The sequence below is a fragment of the Anas platyrhynchos genome, chromosome 15, assembly GCF_047663525.1.
Source record: "Anas platyrhynchos isolate ZD024472 breed Pekin duck chromosome 15, IASCAAS_PekinDuck_T2T, whole genome shotgun sequence".
Taxonomy (NCBI): domain Eukaryota; kingdom Metazoa; phylum Chordata; class Aves; order Anseriformes; family Anatidae; genus Anas; species Anas platyrhynchos.
The window spans coordinates 11,562,633-11,584,539 of NC_092601.1; the positions used below are offsets into that span (position 1 = coordinate 11,562,633).

General features: G+C 40.9%; 2 protein-coding genes across 10 annotated transcripts in view; one reads left to right on the forward strand and one right to left on the reverse strand.

Moving 5' to 3' along the window:
- Window positions 1-97: 97 nt before the first annotated feature.
- Window positions 98-15,375, reverse strand: TMC7 (transmembrane channel like 7). 4 transcript variants are annotated; one of them, XM_027468795.3, is made up of 16 exons: window positions 15,141-15,375; window positions 14,685-14,919; window positions 11,893-12,041; window positions 11,380-11,547; window positions 11,094-11,179; window positions 10,427-10,572; window positions 9,806-9,953; window positions 8,062-8,232; window positions 6,750-6,907; window positions 5,705-5,819; window positions 5,092-5,189; window positions 4,599-4,782; window positions 3,626-3,756; window positions 3,198-3,353; window positions 2,362-2,440; window positions 98-1,274 (listed from the first exon to the last, which is right to left on the reverse strand). In XM_027468795.3, exons 1-16 carry the CDS (start codon window positions 15,196-15,198, stop codon window positions 1,215-1,217), a joined length of 2,142 nt encoding a protein of 713 aa, XP_027324596.1. In that variant the 5' UTR covers window positions 15,199-15,375; the 3' UTR covers window positions 98-1,214. The 4 variants fall into 4 exon arrangements, with proteins under 4 accessions (XP_027324596.1, XP_038042704.1, XP_038042705.1 ...); XM_038186776.2 differs by lacking the exons at window positions 98-1,274; window positions 2,362-2,440 and adding an exon at window positions 2,624-2,865; XM_038186777.2 differs by lacking the exons at window positions 98-1,274; window positions 2,362-2,440 and adding an exon at window positions 2,643-2,885.
- TMC5 (transmembrane channel like 5) overlaps window positions 14,808-21,907 on the forward strand; it is a 31,837-nt gene continuing 24,737 nt past the window's right edge. Inside the window, exons 1-3 of one of the 6 annotated variants that reach the window (XM_072024140.1) lie at window positions 14,808-14,943; window positions 15,720-15,778; window positions 17,813-17,898. The gene's annotated coding sequence lies outside the window, so the exon portion shown is untranslated. The other 5 variants (XM_027468799.3, XM_027468796.3, XM_005018483.6 and 2 more) reach the window with 5 other exon arrangements.

Genomic DNA, 21,907 nt, shown 5'->3' on the forward strand with positions numbered 1-21,907 from the left:
CCGCCCCGCCTCACCACAGCCAGCGCTACACGGGGAAAAATAAATCTGTAAAGCCCCACAGCGTCAACGGAACTTTTCTTAAAAAAAAGTCAGCCACTCGGTTTAAAAAGAAGACATTTATTACACGTTAATTTCTCAGAAATGAAGACAGAGAACATCACAAAACAGTCCATAAAAAGAACATGGTATCTCATGTAAATTACCAGTGTCCTGACAGAAATTTCAAGTTATGTACACATTCTTTGCACAAGTTCTTGAGAGGAACAATCTTTAAATAATAGTAGGCTACCTAGAAACATTATTCTGAGTCACACAGCTCCATCACCTCAATTAACTAAGAATTTAAAGGGTACTGGCATATAAGTTTCGGAATGCTGTATTTTTAACTACAAATAGCATAACTCAAATATTCACAGTTTAGAACAAAAAGAGCAGGCTTCAAGACATCTGTACACGAATGAAGGCAAGTAATAAAGCCTTACACATGTTAGAGGTTAGTCCGTGCCCATGAGACTGCAGCAGGGACACCCCGTGGTGACCTGACAGCTGCTGGTTTCTCCCTATTCACAGTGTTTAGGCAGAACTCTCCTCTGCTGGTTTTCTCTAAACCATTTTATCTAGTGTTCAACTGGCCTTACTATCTCAGAGCAAAATAAATATCAAAGTCTCTCTAAAAATTTACAAAGCTGATTTCAAACCCATTACATATTTTCTTCTCCTATGGACTATTTCAAAATGCTGACATTAAGTTGCTTTGCTTTGGTTTTATAAGATAAGTGAGCAGGAAACATGTAAAATCACACCTCTCCCCCCACCAGTTCTTAAAGTATAATTCAGTTCTTAAAAGTATAATTCATAAAAACAGTGTAAACTTTTTAAAAAACTTTCAGTTCCGATTACATTTTACTCAAAACACCTGAAAAAAACAGGTGTATGATAAACCCTACCAATCTTGAAATTGCAGCACCAGTAAGCGTCCTACTGTACAATTTTTGGACAGGTCTAACACAGTACAAATAAACAACATTCCAGTCTTGGAAACTTTAAGGCCTACTAGCATAATCAACATGAAGAACGTTAAGTATTCCTGACAGAGAATGCAGTGCCACAGTGCCAGTCAGCTTCGCAGTTTTCACATTACACCAATGTTCTCTTCTTACCTAGCGATTCCAGGAGTGTCAGGAAGTCAAGTTCTTCTGGCTTTTTTGTGGTTTTCAAGTACACTTCTGAGCTTCTGTTATTTTTCTGATTAGGAACAACTTGTCACGACTTTCCTGGAAAGACAGAATACAAAGTACACTCTAGATAAAAAGAAGTACAAGTTACCTATATACAACTTATTTCTTTATTAGGAATAAATTGGTGCTCTCACTAAATGGTACTCTAATTATCAGTTAACAACATCCCCTCAACTGCCTAAACAATTTTAAGTTTACGATGGTTTTGAATTCATTTACCTCACATTAAAAGTTCTGCTTTGGGCCTAGTAGAAACATCTGACATACCCAAAACCTTTAAAAATGTCCTTCAAAAAGCCTAACAACAATGAGCAAATAGAAATAAAAAGCAAGAGCAGCAAGGCTTTCGCTCCTAAATCCATTATAATCTTCAAAAATCTCTCCCCAGCAAACTGTTTTTCTAAGGACAGATTGTTAAGTGTCATATCTAAAAGAAGCACTTCACAAAACCCAGATTCTTTCTTAAGAAAGTGAGAAATAGTAAAAAGGTGAGAAATAGTAAAAAGGTGAGATTTGGACTAGAGCAGTTTGCAGACAATATCAAACTGGTAGACGGCAGCAGATTTTGATGATTGCAAATAAGCATATCTGCACTAGCGACATTCTCCAGAAGACTAGTTAGTGGTGATTTGCTCCACCTTGAGTACCTGTTGCAGGTAGTGCTGGGACCCACAGTCAGGAATAAGACCAGATGTGACTAAATAGAAATATAGACCTGGAGAGAAGGGTAGTGAATTAGGTGCCTGTCCGTGACAGTAGAGAAGGAAACAGAGACAGAGGTCGTATAAGATGGTGGAACAGACAGGAGCCACAAGGTTGAGGTTCTAATTTGGCAGGAAAATACATGCATATAGGTAGATTTAAGCAAGACAACAGATAAAGAACAGCGACAGCACTTCTTAGAGGCTACAGTTGCAGTTAACAGCTAAGCAAACCAACTAGACTGAAAAATGCTTCTGTACTTCAGTTATTTTTCCCTTGTAACCTGTAAAACATTCTTCACTGCCTGTCCAAAACCAGATATCCAGAAGACTTTGAAAACTGTTGCTCCTCTGCATGCCTGATTACTGATACAACAAGGAAAATTTTAGGGGCACAGAAAAGATAGTGGGTCAAATCTTACCATAACCAGTTGTTCCCTCAGCTGCTCAACCACTCTTTTATGGGCTCCAGCCAAGGCAATAAAATAGAACATAATAAGGCTGCGAACAACAAACCAACATTATACCTTAGCATCATACAAAACAGAATTGATCAGACAAAGGCTGTTATGGATCAGAGGAAATAACAGTTTTGTCCATATGAGAAAAATACTGGGGAAATAAAAATAAATAAAAATCAGCACAGAGCTGGGCTAGGTAGGGCATAGCTTTGCTCAAAATCACCTGTGAGATATTTGTGTTGTCAGCAGACTGGGACAGAACTCTAGGAGATGTAGAGGCAGGGCCTCTATCAGATTTTACAGGTTGTGTTCAGACAGACCCAAACACACACAAAAAAGAGGACTTGATTCTTCCTGGGTACACAGCAACAGGTTCAATTCAGGAGAACACATTCAGAAGAAAAGGCTGGATGGAGTCTGAGATAAATTGCATGGTTTCTCAAGTATAGAAGTTGAAGAAAATGCCTGAAAACAGTCAGATTAAACTGAAATGAAAAAAAAATAAATCCATTTAAACACAAGAAAACAAAAAAAGAAAAACCATATTGCTGCAAGAGCAACCAAACACCGGAAAAGGCTGCTCAGAGAGTTTGTAGAGCCTCCACTTATAGCAACATTCAAAACCCAACTGAACAAAGTACCTGACAAACATGAATAAATGGCAAAGACAAAAGAGCTGAGGCTTCATAGATGATGCCTTTAACTGCAGATGGACAATAATTGTTTGGGACCAGTTCAGTAAGGAAGGAAATGAACCATGCAGCTGCATGACTACATAAGGTCTTCTCACTACTCACCAGACAACCATAAAAAAGGGTACTGCAAAGGCTTCTGATGCTATGCCATTAAGGACCATCTGTAGACCTGTTGGAAACTCAAGTATTGTATGTGGAACAACTGCCCATGAAGTGTTAAAATTCCTGAACGGCCCACATGCCTTAGAGGAGGGGATACTGTCAAAGAAAAGAAGAACAGAAAGGAGATGCTACACCAAAACGTAAAGACAAAATAATCCAACACAAGCCCAGCACCTTGTTGCCGATGGGGTAAAAGCGTACTTCATCTTAAACCCATGTTTATATGGACTACATAATAATTTGACTTCATTATATGCAAGTGTATTTTATTCTAATTTATTATTACAAGTGTATGTGGTGTCTGCTTTCTAGGGAAATTACAACCTTAAGGCAAATACCAACTTCATAGAAGTTAAATTGCCACTTACTGTGCTATGCTGATTCCCAAAGGGATAAAAGCCAAGACGAGCCCAATCAACAGCACCACCAAGAAGAAAAAATTGGAACTTGATGCTCTGATAGGCCTACCTGGCGGCTTACGTGTGTGTATCAAGCTGATCTGGAGAGGAAAAGGGAGCAAGACTGTTACCAGGTACATCTGTCTACATACACGCAAATACACCTCCCCCACCAACTTTATTTTCCCATCTTGCTAGCTGGTAGTGTATTTGAAGTAACCATCATTCCTTTGATGGACTGAGAAGGGATAAGACAAAAATGATTTACATTTCTTCTATAAATCATCATCTCCTGTTTTGTGGAAGGGTTTGATCCAGAGAGCGTCACACACTTGCACAGAGCCAAATGACACGAGACATATGGTGTATGATCTATGGTGCAGCCTTTAGTTTTCATCTGCTGGAGCTTCATTGAATACATCCCCTCTTGTCAAAATTAAAGAGATCGATATGAAATTGTTGCACAGGAGATGTCTAATCATAGAGCAAAGCTTCTGATACACTGAAATCACATCTCATATGTAATATATCTTCCATTTCCCATTTTGCTTCCAAATATGTAGCAGCTTGGCAAAATCTTGTCCAAGTTCAAAGCTCTGTTGATGGTAAACACTTTTTTTGCAATGATTTGTTATATATTATCTTTTATTATAAAAAGATATTCTTTTAAAATAACATAATGAATTATATTGATGATGCGCACCATTAAGGTGCTGTTTTGCTTGATCTCAAAGGAAAATTCTACCTTGTCTTAAAAGCAAAAAACCACACAGAAAATGGAATTCTATTACCTCATTTCCAATATACTGCATCCTCGTTTTTTTGTTTTGTCTTTAAGGTTTTGTTTGTTTTAAATCAATTAAATATCTGTATTGAAAACCAAACAAACAAAACAAAAAAACACAGATGTGCTGCTCAATTTTATTTACCACACCTTCATTACCTTTTTAACGTAAAAGATGATGAAGTATTTTATAGTTGCTATTGCAGGAAGAAGTGGTGAAAAGAAGGTTCCAATCCAGCAGATAGTCTGTCCATAAATGATTTCCAGGACATTGTCAGAAATCCCAAATTCCTGCAAACCACACCACTGAACTAGCTTCCAAGAGCAATGAGTAACTAACAACCTAAAAACAAACAAACAAAAAACCATAATTAGTTCTAGAGTTCAGCTGAATTCTAACACATCTGAAATATCTGGAATACAGAAATTTAGCATTAAAGCATTAGACCACACAAAATAAAAATGTCTAAAGAAGATTCAAATATCAAAAACTACATCAATCTGAATAGCAAACAAGTACTCAAATCGCCAGAAATATGTTTTATTTTAAATTTCATAATTGAGTTAGAAATATAGGAAATTAATAATTGAAAAAAGAAACATTTCATAAATCATTTTTGCAAAAGCACGCTCAAAAGGCAGAAATACTTACATCCTAGGGAAGTCCATAAAAAGGGTCACAGCAAGAATTATCATGAAATCAAATATCAACAGCTTATACATTTCTTGCCCAACTGCAGACTCCCAGCACTATAAAAGCAAGTCAGGAAAAAACAGGATTATAAGTCTAATAACAAGTGGGGAATAAAATCTGGCAATCAGTACAGCAGCAAACTTTTCAATCAGCTAACACTAATATAGTTCAAGTTGTATTAATCACATTTCTAGAGCGTTCAAGTGTTTTCAGAGCTTCCAAGCTACACTTTTTGTCTGTTTTTGAATACAATTTGTCTTATTGAAGCAAAAAGACAGTAACACAACCATCTCCAAAACACAGCTACCTCAAATAGACTTCATGTCAGTCACAAAGTCTGAGCTAAATAACCTGTCACTGGAATAAGATCATTGGAGTTTTAGATAAACGGAAGTTTTATGAGAGTTGTACTGGTGTGCATTAAGCAGTAAGCAGCAGCACTAAGTACAACATGAATGACGAATGACAACCTCAAGTCCAAATCTGAATAGCTCTAAACAAGCAAGTCTCATGGAAAAAGAATCTTTGTTTTTAATCATCTGAACTTGCAAATAAAGATAAATCTGCTTACAGGATAAAGTTCGTAATTGTATCCACAGGCCTTACAGTTGTCATTGGCACAATGGATCTGACTCCACAGTGAGAACAAGAGAACACCAATGTTGGCCAACCGCACAAAGACACACCTGGAAGAAAAGCAAAACCCAATTTTAAAAGTGCCAAAGCACAGCCATTCTGGCACCTGACTCAGTTTGCATAGGAGCCCAATGAAGCTGCACAGAGGCCAGAATGCAAGAGCTTTAATGGAATAACCAAGCAGATAAAGCTTGCTTTCTTTAGTAACAGGTTAAATCACTTTTCACCTTCAGGCTACAGTCCCTTAGTTTCTTTTCACAGTAGTGTTTTTAGATCAGTCCTTTAAGTTCAGTCCTTGAACCCACAGTGGGCTGCTATTCTATCAAGAACAGTTTGAGAGGCCAGATGACAACTCTGTGTGCAGCATTTTCCTCTTCAGTGGCTTCGGGCCTTCAGAGACAATAAGCCACATCAGAAATAAAAAGCACAGGGGCTTGACCAGAGTTCAGATGCTTCAGTCTGGATCTTACCACCTTAAGCTGCCAAATTCCAGTTCTTCATGCTGTCACTTTAAGGTATCTTTTATCCCCAGACTTTTAACTTCTGCCTTGAGCTGCTGTACATCACTGTAGCACGAGTAAAGCTGGTTGCTGTGCACACACAACTGCTCATCCAGGGAGCTGCTGCACATAAAGCAGTATGAATTGACAGCTCTTCAGGCAGCACTTTCTAGTAATTTCCCTACAAACTTTCAGATTGTTGAGGATGTCCAGATCACACAGCTAAATGGAACAGAGAGCAACTTGGACACTAAATGGCTGCACTGTACTGTCACCAAACAGGAGACTGTTTCCAGATTTTAAATGAAAGCTTCCAATGAAACTTAAGTCAAACAATGCCTGCCTGGCTTACAGTGCCCAGGCCCTCCACTGCAGGGAGTCCAACCTCTCTGTGTCTTGATACTGGAATGTTTACAATATCTCTAACCTCTCAAGAACAACTTGTTCAAACATCCTAGGCTACAATAAAACTATCTTTACCTCAACAGTGTCAGCTTGATTTCAAAGGCTGGTGAGTAATCTTCAAATCTGATCAGAATTGAAAAGATCTGAGGAGCAACAAAGTTGGCCAACGTGATCACCATTGAAGGCAAATACTGAACTAAGAGATTAGTCTGGAAGTCCGTATTGCTGCCGTTCTGTACAAGAGATGAGAGAAAGATGACACTACATGCACACATACATTTCTGACATTGTGCTCCTTTCAGATACCTACCCAGAACTCAGGTAGCACCTGTTTTGTCTTCAGCTTCTTCCTATATTTAGAACAAGCCTGACCACTGCTGTTTCTGCAGTTTGCTGCTACACACCCTTGCTTTCTTCTTCCTTCCTTCTGCTATGAATATTTTAGTGCTTCCCCAAAGCTTCTGTTGGAAGAGACTGTTTTCACCAAGACTTGCATGTTGCCATATCACCTAGCCTAGCACTAAATCTAACAGCTTTTAGGCCTATGCCAAAATGCCAACACTTTTCAAGTTATTCTTACAGGTGCCAAGCAGCTCCCCGACTTTCCCATCATTTTAACAAGCTCCTCTACCTAATAATTTAGGCAAAGTCAAGATATCAACTCTTATTCATAAAGCTCCATTTCTATTAGGATCCTTTAACCCTGGAGTGCTACAGAGAGCTCAATTACTGTTGTGAAACTGTTAAACTGCTGCTTGCTCATGCTGTTCTGCTTCTGAATCACTCTTCCCATCTGTTTGTCCTGCCAGGGGTGAACATGCTAACAACTGTATTCTTTACACTACTGATGCAAGAACCTTTTCTTCTGCAAAGCACTCCCTGCTCCAAGACTTCCTGTCTCACCACACAGCTGTAACTCAAGCCACAATTCAGATCATAATCTTTGCTCTCCCCTTCCCTTACTGTTTGTTTTTGCAGCTGAACAGTGAACCAGATCAAGAAACTGACAATAATGAAGTTTGTTTTGACCCAGTTCCCTGAGTCAGCTCATTGCCCAGACACACTAGTGGTTGTATAGCAGATCACAGATGTGAGAACAGTTACATGGCAAGGAAAGCGAGGGCTGCTTTTCTTTTCAGCTGCTCCAAGGCACTCGAGACAGAAGCCTTTGCATCAGAGGAAGACATCATTGTGCTTTTTCTTGCACATGCTTCTTGATCCTTCTCATTCTCTGCTACTAGTAAGTATAGGCCTTTTAGAAAGCAAGCGTTTTCAGATCCATTACGTGAAAGGTGCTATATTAAGATACTTGGCTTTCACAACACTTCCTCTTGCTCTAATCACCACACTTAATTGAATCTGTCCTAAGGTCACGTCTGATACTTACATTGGACTTTTCTTGAGAGAAGGCAGTTGCTTTATAAATAGAGTAAAAACATCCCAATAAAACTGCAAGAACAATTATATTTAGAAATATTCTCAGAGAGTAGATGCGTAGCTTTTCTTTCATTGTCCTGTCAGCTATTTTTCGTTTAATTCTTTCTTCCTCCAAGTCTGTCTACAAACAAAAGAAAAATAAAGTTTCATTTTTTGGTGCAGGATATAACTTTTGACACCGTATATTCTACCTCTGGGATGTTCAGGCTCTGTGATATGCAAATCTATAGCCTGTTCTAGGAGGGTCACTCTACAGCCTGCCCAAACGGACTGAACTGAGAGTGCCTATTCATTGCTACAAACATGTCCACGCAGGAATGGGAGCTCCCTGTGGGAGCCCAGCATGGTTTGTCTCCTCAGTCTGGGGGCCCAATAGCCAAAGACAAGCAACTTGTAACCTATTACATCTACTGTATTAGTAACATCTTCTTGAGAAAGACAGCTTGTCTATTGTGAGAGACTGGTCTCAGATAGCTTGGTACTAAACTCTGAAACAGGCCGGCCCACTCATCTCCATAAGGTAAGTTATGACTCAAACTTTTTCTGCTCTGTGAAGGTCAAGTGGAAGCTGACACAGAGAAAAACAAGCCCAGCCTCGAGAAACTAGTCACGTAAACTTTGTATATTTCATCTTAACTCATGTGAAAATAGAGTACTGCCTGTGAAGGCAACATAACCTGGACAAAGCCAAATTATCCAGGTATTTTCTGAGGACTCATTTCCTTCAAACAGTACTTCAAAGAAAACAAAAACTTAACAAAGAAACAGAACTTCAAACATTTCCTTCAAACAAAAGGGACAATTTTTTTGTTTTGTTTTGTTTTTGTTGGTGGTGGTTGGTTGTTTTTTTAAGATATGAGTTTTTGAGGCAAAAATGCAGTAAGAGCCTATGTGGCTCTGGCTGTAAGATTCAAAAAACAAAAACAAAACCCTGAAGATGGCAACTGAACTTTACTGGAGCAGAAAGCAACTCACTGTAATTTATGAAATCGATAATTACAGCTTTGTGGCTTGAGGTGGAAATATTTTTTTTAGAGGTCACTGTTTCACTCCACTTCCAGTGTACAGATAGGAAAGGAAAAAAAAAAAAAGGTAACTGGCTTCACCCAAAAAGCCTTTCAGAGCTCTCTAAAGATACTTGGTAAATTTATTAGCTCCCTCAGTATTTTGAATGTGCACATGTGTCAAAGACAGCTAGTGAAAAAATTTTAGCATCTTCTTATGACAACCATGCACTGAATTTGTGAAGTATCCCTTCTGAATGTTATTCCTCTCCTAACAACTACCTAACACGTTGCAGACTTACAATCCAGCATATTCAAACTGACTCCCAACAGTAAAGGTTTTTTTTTTGCCCACAACTAGAATAGCTTTTCCTGTTTCATTACGTAGAAACTAACACAGGAAGTGTGGTTGGAGTGTGAGGAAGAGGCAGATAAACAGCAAACAGGTTTGGCTTCAGTCCCCAGTGAATCGAGGAAGGGCCTTCAACATCAGTACCAACTCTTGTCACGTTATACCACAGTTCTAGCTACCTAGAAAGCATGCAAGAGGATGTGGTTCCCTGGTTCCCAGTGTAAACTACTTCAATCCTTCTTATCCTTATTCCATTACCTGCACAATTACACACCTCTCTTTGTAGTCATCCAAGTTATATTAAACAGTAATTGTAGAAAAATACAGTAGATACTCACTTGGAGCTCGTACTGCAAGCTGCGATGTTTTAGCCTTGCTGCGTTCAGATCTGTAATGCAGAAGTCCCAGCCTGCAAAGACTTTATTACAGTAGCTCTGAAACTGATCTTCATCATGCACCAAACTCTGCTTAAATCCTGACACAGACCTAAGGAAAAGCACAACTTTACTTCATTCAAGACATATTTTAGCCACAGGGAACAAAAATAACCCAAAACACAAAAACCCTACAGCTCAAGCAACCTAGCTGAAAGCCTAAATAATTCCCTAAGAGCAACCAGGGACATCTGTATTGTATCATTGAGTTTCTGAGAAAATTTCAGTGCGTGGTTCTGGAGCAACCCAAGACAACTGAGACCAACACAGGTTAATTCACTGTGCCGTTTAGCCACGTTCATTCTTTCTATTTTTACATATATAAAATATTGTTGGAGTTGCGTTCTCCCTTACTCCCCATTTCAGCTCCCCAAAAAACAGGCAAAGGCTACTGTGGTGTTGCAACCTCAAAAGATTCTCCATTTCCATATAGAACTGTTCTGTAATTCAGTGTTCCCTACAAGTGAGAACACAACATAAATTGTGCAACACATAGCAGTAAATGAAGTATACCCACATCTTTACCTTTTTATTATCCAGACAAGACTTAGCGCAAGGTAGGCAAATGTAGTCAGCAGGTATGCTAGTGGAAAGTTGTATCTCACGCCACGGAGCAAGGCAGCATCTATTTCGTAATAGCCATAAAACAAGCTTGTTGTTTCCAGGAATCCCTGTGAGAAAACGCAAAGAACACTGTTAAAAAAGAATTTGTAACAGTAGCAACGACTACTAGACTCAATCTTACCTGGTTTGAACCAACTGTTTTGTAAATTTAAAATTTCTGTTGGGGCCAAAAGCAAGCTACAACAGTCTGTGGCTTCTAAATACGGACATGCTTCTAACTGTCATGTGGATGCTCCATACTTAAAATCCCTCCCCTCTCCAATCAAACAGCACTGTGACAGGGACACTAATAAGCTACAGAAAGCACAAGAGGAGGCATGCTCTAGATCATGTAACATTTAACAGCTGGGGAAGAGAGGCACAGGCTGCAGTGTGCAATGAAGCTTGACACCCAGTAAAAATCTATTTAAAAATGCCCTTCTCACAGGTAAGGGATAAATGCTAATTTTACCCAGTGAGCCTAAGCCTTAACATTTTTGAAAATTATCAAAGCACAATTCCTTAAGTAAAATATTTTTGTGTTTTACATGTTATGTGAAACTTAAGGAAAAAAAATGAAATTACTTACAGTTCCAGTGAGCAAATCTTTGAGGTAAGTGTAGAAGTAAACAAGTCCCTTATTACCACTAGGTGTATAAACTGTGCAGAGAGAGTCTGTTAAAAGAAAGGCAGGAAAAGTCACTCTAATAGTAATGCCCACTAAACTGCCAGACCAAGTTAATTCAAGTATGACATGTTCTTACAGGAAACAAACAAACGAAAACAACACAGTATTTCTCTGTCCTGGTGGGTGAGGGAAAAACTAAAGGCATAGGGAAATCTTACAAACAGCAGTACACAGAGAAGATGTTTACCTGTGTTCTTTGGAGAAATTTTAGCAAAGCTACTGTTGAAAATTCCATATTTAGAGATGACAGTGGGAAAGGTAACAAAACCAAACATCAGGATAAAAATTAAAAAATTCAGCAGGACCAGAAAACGAAGGAAGGAGAAGTAGGACTGGATGCCAGTACCAAATTTCCCTGGGAATAAAAGAAGCATGTGTATTACTAATTAAGATGATAAAGATCACTGAAAAGTACAAACAAATTAGAATTTCAGTTACACTAACAATAATAATATAGCAGTAGTAAAGAAACATTACTAAAGCCAGTTTTAAGCATTGTGTGCTTTTAGAAATGGAAAAGGCAATGTGACTTTTTAATCACTTCCACCATTATATTTCTATCTATCCTATTTTATACAGTTAACACTTTCTCATCACCAGTAATGAGGGTAACTGTTTAACTGATACAGGTACATCTGACATGTAAAACCACTAATAAAAGAGCAAGTTGAAAGAGGAGAAACCAAAAGAAGGTGAATACCTTCTATGCTGTGAATATCATGCCGCCAAAGCTGCAAGTAAGATAACGATTCCTTGATATCCTTGAGAACTTTTCTCCATGATTTACTACTCGTTCTTTTCCACTGATTCCATCCAGATAAATATTTTATATTGGCCTGCTGATAATCCCTAAGAAAGATGAAATACAATTACTGAGCACAAGAAATACTTTTTCATTGCATGTAAAAGGACCTAGTGCAGCGGAGCCTGCTTGGAGCCTTCAGAGGGGTATCACAGTGCTAGCAGCTGGAGTAACGTACGCTAGTTGCCCCCATTTGTTCCTCTTCTTAACTGTCTTATCAGGTTAATTCAAATATAGCAAGTCCTCTTGTAGAAAACACTTGCCTCTCCTAGAAAAAAAATAATCAACTTGATAATAGGACAACACAGAAAAAACACATAGCTGTACTTCCTGGCAGGATCTTTGAGAAGTCGGTGTCAACAATCTCATATTCACAAATGGCTGGAAAAGGAAGAGAAAATTCTTCAAAACTCACCAGGATATCTTTACTAACATGCTTTTAAAATTTTTATCTCTATAAACTATTTACCTTCCCTCTTACAACATTATAAATGCAGCTGTTCAAAATATAAAAATAATATTTTTGTTAGAAAATCAAGAAATCAAGAGATTTCAAAATCAGAATGAAGGTCAAAACATGTAGGGTAAAAAAAAAAACAACTACCTTATCTAAAGCCATGAATAGTTTTCAATATTAAATTCAGTGCATAACATAAAACAAATGTTTTAAAAATTATTAACTTTTACTGATTCTGTTTTCCTAAAATTCACTGTAAACTGCTAACTCAATGACTTTGAAAAAATGTTTCTTTTTCAAATATGTATGGGTGTAAACCATTCTAAGAATAATCTGCAAACAAATGTCAAAGATGACCACAAATTGTCTGCATTTTTTGGTGATTTTTCAATAATTCCTTGTAGATTTTTATACAATCTGCATATACATTTTCATTTTAAAAACTGCTACGTGGCCAGCAACAGTGTCAAGGAGAATTCTGAGTTGCTCACTGTTTGCATTTTGTTCTTTATTTTAAGAAACCTTAAAAACAAACAGCCCCCCCAGAAACATAGCTTGAAAACTGATGTGTTTGCAGCAAATGCTGTTTCGAAGCCTGACACCCCTGAAGAAGGGCAGCAGTTAAGTACCCATGAAGAAGGAGCACTAGAGCAGAAGACAAAAGCTCTGATTTTTTAATAGTTTGTACAAAATCCTATTTATATGCATAAGTGACTCACTGAACAGCATACTGTGTCAGGACCACAGCTATTGCCACATGTGCTCTATGTTGACATGGTTTCCGTAACTTAAGGTGATATTAATTTCATTCCACTCAGCTGAACATGAAATTAGGATTTGGATAGGAAACCTGATTAAACCCTGCTTGCAGCTATCAAAAAGCAGCAGATGATCTCATTTTTAAGTGTAAATACTCACAAAAGGTTTCATTGTATGGAAACTACAGGCTACAGCATGCAATGTTTTAAACAAACACTTCACAGAACGATCTGGCTTGTGTTTGCTTTGCATTTTAAATGTAGGCGTGGGCTGCATTCATTCCAGACATTGAGTATTCAGCATTTATTATATCAAGCATTTTGTGTTGGCAGCTGCTTACAATACACACACAATTACTGATCTGTGGAGGAGCCAAGGAGCCCCACCAGAATCCCATGGCATTAGAAACTTGTAAACAAACTCAGGACATCCCAACTCCATTCCTAACAAGCACCATGGCCACAGAACTGCAATTCCTTTTTAACTGAGGAATCAAGCTTTATACACTCAACTTCAAATAAAATTCTGTGTATGGAGAACATTCCTTTACCGTTATCTAGATCTTCTGCAGCTCCTTGTGTACCATCTGCAGCGTCAAGCTTGACTCCAGAGGCAGGCTGCAAGAGTTGTTACCCAGGTTCAGCCACCCCTACCTGGTCCTTCCCATTTCCAGCTGCTCTTGCAAGCAATAGTTTTCTGTGGCGCATCTGTTAGTACTTTCACCTCTCCCCTAGCTCATCACTGCAACTACCAAGCACCTGATCTAAAGGTCCAAATGTGCCTAGACAATAATGTTGTAAAACCAAGTAATGGACCCTCTTCCCGGAAGAGCTTGCAGGCTAGCAGCAGGACAGGAGAAAACAGGCAGGTTACAAGCAAGAGACACAGGCACACACAAGCCCCAGCTGAGGGTTACCGCCAGAGGACAAGGAACTGCTCACGGAAAAAAAAAAAAAAAAAAAAAAAAAAAATTAAGAAAGGGTGAGAAAAAAAAAGTCTCAAAAAGCTCCTTCCAGGCAGAATGTGCCACATTAGGGAAAGCACCGTGTATTTGAGAAAACTGCCAACGGGAATGAGGAACAGCAGCAGGCACAGCAGAGAGAGAAGGGACTAACTCTAATGAGAGATGATCTTTAAAAGGGCAAAACCCCAAGACAACAGAAGGAAGTGAATCGTTTCAGAAGCCAGGAACATGTTTGTCTGCAGCAGGTAATTCGCAGTTCTCTTTTCTTCCAGCTCAGCTGGTCAAATGCTCCTTTAATGCCAGCCAAGAGCCCCCAGTCCCACCTCCGCAGGTGAGGATGTGCCAGGGAGCCCTGTTTTGTGAGGGAAGAGCCTGGGGGGCTTCTTTTCAAAGCCACGCCCCACAGGGCCGACTAAACCCCAATCTATTTCTGCCTCCCATCGTACTTGTATTACACATGCGTAACAGTGTGAAACTTTTGAAAAAGTCAAAAAACGCGTGAAGACTCACCGTAACCTCCTCTTCTCCGCGATGCTCAAGGCGTGCTCCCTCGGGGGGAGAGCGGCCAGCTCGGCTCCCTCGGGCTGCGGCCCCCGGGCCTCTCCAGCTCGGGCCCCCAGCGAGCCCTGCGGGTCGTGGCCGCCCCCGGGGCCGGCCCGGCGCCTCAGCACGGAGCGGTAGCTGGGCAGCTCCTGCAGGAAATCCGCAGGTGCCGCGGCGTGCGCCTCCTCGGGGAAAAACATCTCTGCGGGACGGAGGAAGCACGGCGGTGAGGAGCTGAGCTCGCGCAAAACATGGCACCCGGCCGGCAAGGAGGGCAGCCGCCGGCACCCCGGAGCGCTGAGTGCTGCTCCCTCACTCCGCTCCCTCCCCGCGGGCGCCCGCCGCCGCTCCGTCCCCACGCAGCCCTCACCCGTCCCGTCCCGTCCCGTCCCGTCCCGTCCCGTCCCGTCCCCGCTCTCTCACCGCTGCGGCCGTCCCCCCGCCATGCCGGCAGCTCCACGGCGACCCCGAAGCCGCTCATCGCCTTCCCGGGGCCGCCCCTGGGCCGCCGTTTTCGGGCGCTGCGGAGTGGTGAGGCGAAGGCTGCCGCGGGGACGGGGCCGCTGGCGGGGCGGGGGCGAGGCTCCCGCTCCGGGCCGCCTCCGTGGCACGTCTCGCCCGAAGGGGGCGCCCTCAGGCTGGGCTGCGGGGGTCTGGGGGCCGAGGTTGGGGTCGTTCACGTCCCTATCCCCGTCCCTGCCCCAAGGGAGCGGCTGTCCCCGGCTGAGGGCAGGGGGTGGTGGCGGCGGGGGGGCTTCTCCTCACGTCTCCGCCCGGCGGAGCCCCGCGGTGTGAGGAGCGGCTGAGGTGAGCGGGCTCGGCACCCTGGCTGAGGTGTCGGGGTCCTTCCCTCCTCGGCATCGCTTCGGGCGTTGAAAAGAAGGATTTCAGACTTTGGGGCATTAAAGTCTGTTCATTCCTCACACCCAAGGCTTAGTTAAAAACCACATGAAGAAACATGGCATATAGACACTAACAAAAACTTTTTCTTGTTTTTTGTAGCAAAATGAGGCCCAAACACCCAGTGAGTGAGGGCGAGGCTGATGCACATCGGCTCGGAGGTGGGTTTTGTTTATGTGTCTTCCCTTACTGGTACCTGACAGTGCCAGGTGCAGTAAAAACTTTGCAAATTGATATTTGGTCAAGTCCTGTCAGATCATAAGCCTGAACTCCCTGCCTTGTTTGGAGGAATTCTTACCTTTGGTGTGAAAATACCATGTACGTGAGGAAAAGTGTTAAGTAAAATTGAAACTACAGTAATTTCCACATACTACATGAGAAAAAGTCAAAGCATTTCTGGCATTTCTTACCATATTTTACTGATAGTTAAACAGACAAGATTTTTCTGAATATTCCTCATCCACTTCCTGCAGTAGCTGTTAAAAAGAATCGTCATTAAGTTTCAGGATGATGAATCAGACATAAATAAGGAGTGTTTTTTTTTTTTTTTTTAACTTCTCTCACCTGTGTGTCATCATGTCAGGTATGTGATCTTCAAACTGATTTATCAGCAAGAAGAATCAATATGGCTACATCACTTTTCATAATAAAACCATAAAATGTTAATGATAAAACTGTAAGCTGACATCTAAATGTACTCAAAGTAATTTAGATGTACGTGTTTATGATTAATAAGTTGATGTATTACTTGCAGAGGAATAAAGATACAGAGAATACTGAGATGTAATTAAAGCACGGGGACTTCCTTATTGCATTGAACTACTTTTCAGAAAAACATTTTGTAGATATTCATGTTTTCATGCTGTTATATCAGTCTACAATATAACTAATATTGTCAATATTGCTTTTTGGTTTTGTTCCTTTTCTTACCCCTAAGAATAAAAAGCAGAAAGGTAATATACTTGCTGATTAATAAGATAACCTTTCTGAAATACTGTGGGGGTAGAAAAACATTGGGTTAATGACCCTGTAAAAACAAATTTAAATACAGATTGTACAAATTGAAACAAGATTAACTTTCCCAGGAATTATGTGAGAACGTGGTCTATTCTCTCTTTCACTAGAGAAAGTTTTTTAGGCACTTAGCAATGTTTCAATTAATTTTGAGGATCACAGCAATCTTAGGTGTGAGAACAGGAAGAGTAGCACACTGAGGTGAGCAGGTGATAGAGCTGGAGTCTGCCAGTCACACAGGGATTGCAGCAGCTTCTTTTCTTGCATTATTTGTCCAGTGTATTCTGTTCACACAAGTAGCAGTTTTTAGTCTGTGTTGGGCACAAAAGCCAGTGCTATATACTATTTCCCACAATGCTGGAGATCCGTCTGTCTCATTTAGAAACAGCACATTTCCAGGACATTTTTTCTTTCATATTCCTCTTCATAATGCCACAGTTTAAAATGGCTACTAAAGGTTCACAAAAGTTCTTAGTGATTGTTCAATTCTGGGGCTTCTTCTGTTCAACTACCCTGTGTTTTCTCTGCGGTCTCTGCCACATGCAGGCAGCTCCTGGATCAGTGCAGGAGATCTACAGACAAGTCCTCTGCAGTCACGTCAGGAATGTTGCTTTGGGCAAAACATAAAGTAGGACCAGGAAACCTCACCTAACTCTATGTTGAATGCACCTGGTACAGGATAGACATGTTTTACCCAGTTTAGGAGCTGGAAAAGCACCATCCATTTGGTAAAAGTGGTCCTCAGGCGTTAAAACAGCACAGCTTCTGAACACAGAGCAAATTGGTTTGTTACTGCTTCCCCAGTGGCTGGTAAGGGTGTCTTTAGTGGAATGAAATAAAACAAAACAAACAAAACAAAACAAAAACAAACACATAAAACCAGAGAGGTATGTATCATGCTAAAGGTGAAGAAATTCTGTATGTTCCCTACAGAGCTCAGCAACCTGGGGCTGGTATGAAATCCCCCAACCAGAAGCTGCTAAGTACTGCCAGCTTCAGTGTGAACTCACTTTTTTTTTTTTACCACTAAATGAGCCTTCCTGCAATACAAGATGCAAGGTCAAGATTTTTCTTTTTCTCTGCTATACAAATGATTAATCCAAGTCAATATAAATAACCACGTGTCTGAAATTATTTTCTGTCTCTGTGTACTTTGTGTCCCTTTACTACTGCAATCTGAGCCAACAGCAAGGCATGCGTTAAATCCTGGAGGGAAGGCGAGTGCCTGAGAGATCAGCTGGAAATAAAGTGACGTGTTCTGCACCAGGTAAAGCAAAAAAAAAAAAAAAAACAAAAAAAAAAACAATCGTTTTGCTCCTTCCCTCTCCGTAAGCCTCAGGAGCAGGACTTCACTGGGGCGGTCCAGGGCTGCAGGAAGAGCCGGCAGGATGAGGGACCCAGGTGCCTGCTGCGGGATGTGGGGTGGCCGGCAGCAGGTGAGGGGTGGGGGCTGTGCTGGGGTTTTGGTGGGGGCTGCGCTGGGGTTTCGGTGGGGGCAGCCTGGGGAGCTCCTGGGGGACCCTCAGGGCCTTGCAGCTGCTCTCCGATGGTGGGGCTGGGCGGTGGTTTCTCTCTGCACCTTGGGCTAGAGGAGTCGCCTGAACAGCCAGACAGCTGGCTGTAGTTTCCTAAGCTCGCTAATAATGTAGACGGATATAAGTCTTAAGGCTGGGTTGCGTGTGTGCTGGGGGACGTGCCCGGCTTCTGCAAGGTGGGTGGTGAGTGGCAACCTGGAGTGGTGTCCTCTCCTTCATAGCAGCCCAGTTATGTAGCACCTCGCAGCTTCAGCTCCCCGTTTGTCACTAAAGAGCTTCTGCTGGCTTTAGCTGGAAGGATTAACCCCACAGGGGGGGATTGCCACAGCAATTTTCAGCCTTCCCTGATGTGTTCAGTGTGATGGGGTGTGCCACGCTCTGGACTGTGAGGGGTCACACCAGCCGTGCTGCGATCACCAGCTTGCAGTGCGACGTCTGGCAGGGAAATCTCCCATTTAAGAATCATGCTCTTTGTGGTCTAGCATTTTGTAACACCCTCAAAACACACAGGCTTACTACTTAAACATTGCTCTCTTTTCCTTCAATCACAGAATTACTTTTTTTTTTTTTTTCTCTTTATCCCAAATCTACAAAGGTTTAAACTCTTCCATGCAGAAGATTACATTCAAAGACCAGTCTTTACATCCAAAATTCCCTGCTAAACCTCTGTCCCTTTGAAACAACCTTTGTAAAGTAAACTGCAACGAGTCAGTGGTACTGGGTTGAGGCTGTGCTAACTTCTGCTTCCACTGACCTTGTGTCACTGCAGTCTTCTCTGCCACTCATGGGACTCAGCGGCCTGATCCTTTTCCATGTAGTAGTGTTATACACCAGTGTAAAACTGAAGCTGTGCTCGAGAATGGTGGCTCTGATGTGGGTGCTGTGTCAATCCCTGCCCACGTAAAACAGCCCGACACAGGACAAAGCAGCAGACTTCCCATACTAAGCAATGTAATGGAAATTGCGTCCTGTTTCGGGCTAGCGCAAAGCAATCAATTATTTTCCTTTATTCTTTTCTCTCCCTCATATTCTCACCTCTTTTATTATTTATTTTTTTTTCTTGAGTAAACTTGTGGAACATGCATATGCTGGAAGGTCTTTTTTTCTTGCCATGAAAGTTGTGAGGTGTTGTGGTGTTGCTCTATGGGCTGACATAACAGGCACTAGCACTTTGTCAAGATGTCCCTGTTCATAAATTTATGAAAAAGACTCTGTGACTTGTATAGTCCATAGCTTCTGTACATTCACTGAGGAGTAGAGCCCTAATGTACTGATGTGTTACACTGTATTGTAATTTACCTTTCCTTTGTCTGAATAAAATAAAATAAAGTAGTTTATACAAAATTAATTGTCCAGCAATTTGAAAACTGCTTGTAAGGATTTTGAAGAGCTAGGAGAAAGCTGTGACGGAACTGACTGTCTGCTCTGCTCACTGGTTCTTCCCAGACATTTTCTAGCTTCCTAGTTGACTTGCTAGAATGTGATGAATAGCTTTTGTTTTCCCCCAGGGTCGTCATAAGTGCTAGCTGTGCAAATAGGATGAGATGACAATATCCTAGCAGGAAGTTAAGCTAAAAATTACAAACAGAACAATGGCTTTTTTTCAGATCAACAAACTTGTGTGTCTTCAAAGCACTATTTTGACATAAAATGACTGTATGTGTAGTTTCTGTGGGGTTTTCCGATTGAACTTGTGAATGAGACTCCTGTAACTGATACTGCTCATTAAAGTATAATTTGAAGGTTGCATTTAAACTGAATAGGTGTCCATTGCACGTACAGAATAAACAAAGCAAAACATTGGAACTGTTGTTGTAATCTGTATCTCCTGCCTCTAATACTCTAATAGATCAGGTGTGATAGGCTGTCTTTCCATGGAAAGCAGTAAAGTCAATTCCAAACAAGTGCTCTTGAAAAGTACTTTTTTATTTTATTTTATTTTATTTTATTTTATTTTATTTTATTTTATTTTATTTTATTTTTTGTAACTAAACATTTCCTTCAGATCTGAGTAGCTGGTAGTGTTGGTTAGTAGACAGACTTAACAAACTTGTTTTGCAAAGCAAGATTTAGTCCTCATATGCAAAGAAGGTGATAGTTTGTAGTTAGGAAATTTAGTCACAAGACTGACTTGCACAGGTATGAAGTGATGCTTGCCTTAGCCATTTTTTTTTTCATAATAATGATCAGATAATGAGCTAGGTAAAGTTTTTCAAGGGTCACAAAAATAATGCAGAATTCTGTTCACAGTTTCTTATTCTTGCTAATCTTTCCTCTCTCTGACAGGTATACTGTTTTTACTCTTTAGTTCCCTATTCTAATTTTAGCAGTTAGGTATATCCCTGATTTCTCCTCTTCACCCAATGCTTAAGTTTTCTCAGTGGATTAAGTTGACTACTTGAGGTAAGAAAATAAAAGCAACAAAGCATCAAAGCACAAGAGATTTCATGTCAAAAGGATCTCTGGGAAGTGGGTTAGATAATACAATAAGATAATACAAAATCATCATTGTATTTACATCAGTCCACAACAGTTGTGATTGTCTGAGCCCATTTAGGTGGAGGAGCAGGTATTTGTGTGCTAGATGAGGGAGAGTACTATGAAGTATCCAAGTTTTAATCCATTTCCATTAAGCAAAAATTTTGAAGTGTGTGCCAAGTTCTCAAGACACTTAACTGGACACAGAAATTAAACTACATGCTGTAATATATTTTTTTTTAATGTTTCAGGGGCATGTTTATTATAAACGCACTTAAACTCAGGTGGAGCTGTAGAATCCTGCTTGAGATCTGCAAAGGTTAAGTAGCTGTCAGTCCTTCTCTAAAAGCCTTATCTAAGCAACCACGCATAATAGAAGGGATTTAACTTGCAAACAAAATTAACAGGATGAAAATGCTGTAGATTACTAAATGGAAAGGACAAGGCAAACCAGTAAGCAAGTAAAAAAAAATGGATATAGAGCAGATAAGAAGCTGAACTTTTTGGGCTGAAGCTGTTTCTGGAAACGTTGGGAGCAGCCAGCTGACAGCGGAGATAGTCCAGCAGTAGGATGTCCCCATGTCAGGCAGACACTGTTCTCCCTGCTCCTGACAGCTTGCCCAGCCACTCTGCACCCTGCTCTCTCTCATCAAGAATAGATGGGGGGGGACAGAGAGAATGGGACCTGTATTCTGGTAGGGAGCAGTGAACCATAGGACTGGGAAATACCTTCCTTTGTAAGCTTGAGGTTCAACAAGGTATTGGGAGAGGCAACAGCATTGTGACAGTAACAGTGATGCTGTCACCTTTCCCTTCCCATTTTTCTTACCTGTAATTTGACTTTGCAGTGGTAAACAAATGAGTCTTTGCTGCTACCACATCTCTTTCACTGGGAAGATCTTTTGTAGCTGAGGCATGGTTTGCGTTACTGAAACTGACCGAAGGTCTACCATAATAAAGCTCTGTTACTGTCTGTTGTGACAACAATAAAAACACAATAGACAGCCAGTAAGAGGTGGCACTTGTCAGTGCAGACCAGGTACTTCGGCAATATGCGTAAAAGCTAACTTTCACTTCCCTGTATAATTCACACTTGTTTCATTGCTAATAGGTCAATTTAAGATCCGGTTTTCTCAAATGGAGTGCTTGTTTAGCTCACAGGCTCTTTAGATTTCTGAGAGACTTCCTAGTTTGTTGCAGCTGTGTTGAAACTGTTGGGGTAGAGATGGTGGAAGAATAGCGGTTAGTACCAGACCTTTGCTA

Bases quoted from the DNA above. Each gene is read 5' to 3' on its own strand.
- TMC7 (XM_027468795.3), bottom strand. From the start codon at position 15,198: ATGAGCGGCTTCGGGGTCGCCGTGGAGCTGCCGGCATGGCGGGGGGAC. The intron at 5,820-6,749 runs GTAAAGATAGTT...CTTTTCTTCCAG, and splicing joins ATCAAGCTGACACTGTTGAG to GTGTGTCTTTGTGCGGTTGG. The intron at 5,190-5,704 runs GTAAGCAGATTT...TTGCTTTTATAG, and splicing joins ACAATTACGAACTTTATCCT to TGCTGGGAGTCTGCAGTTGG.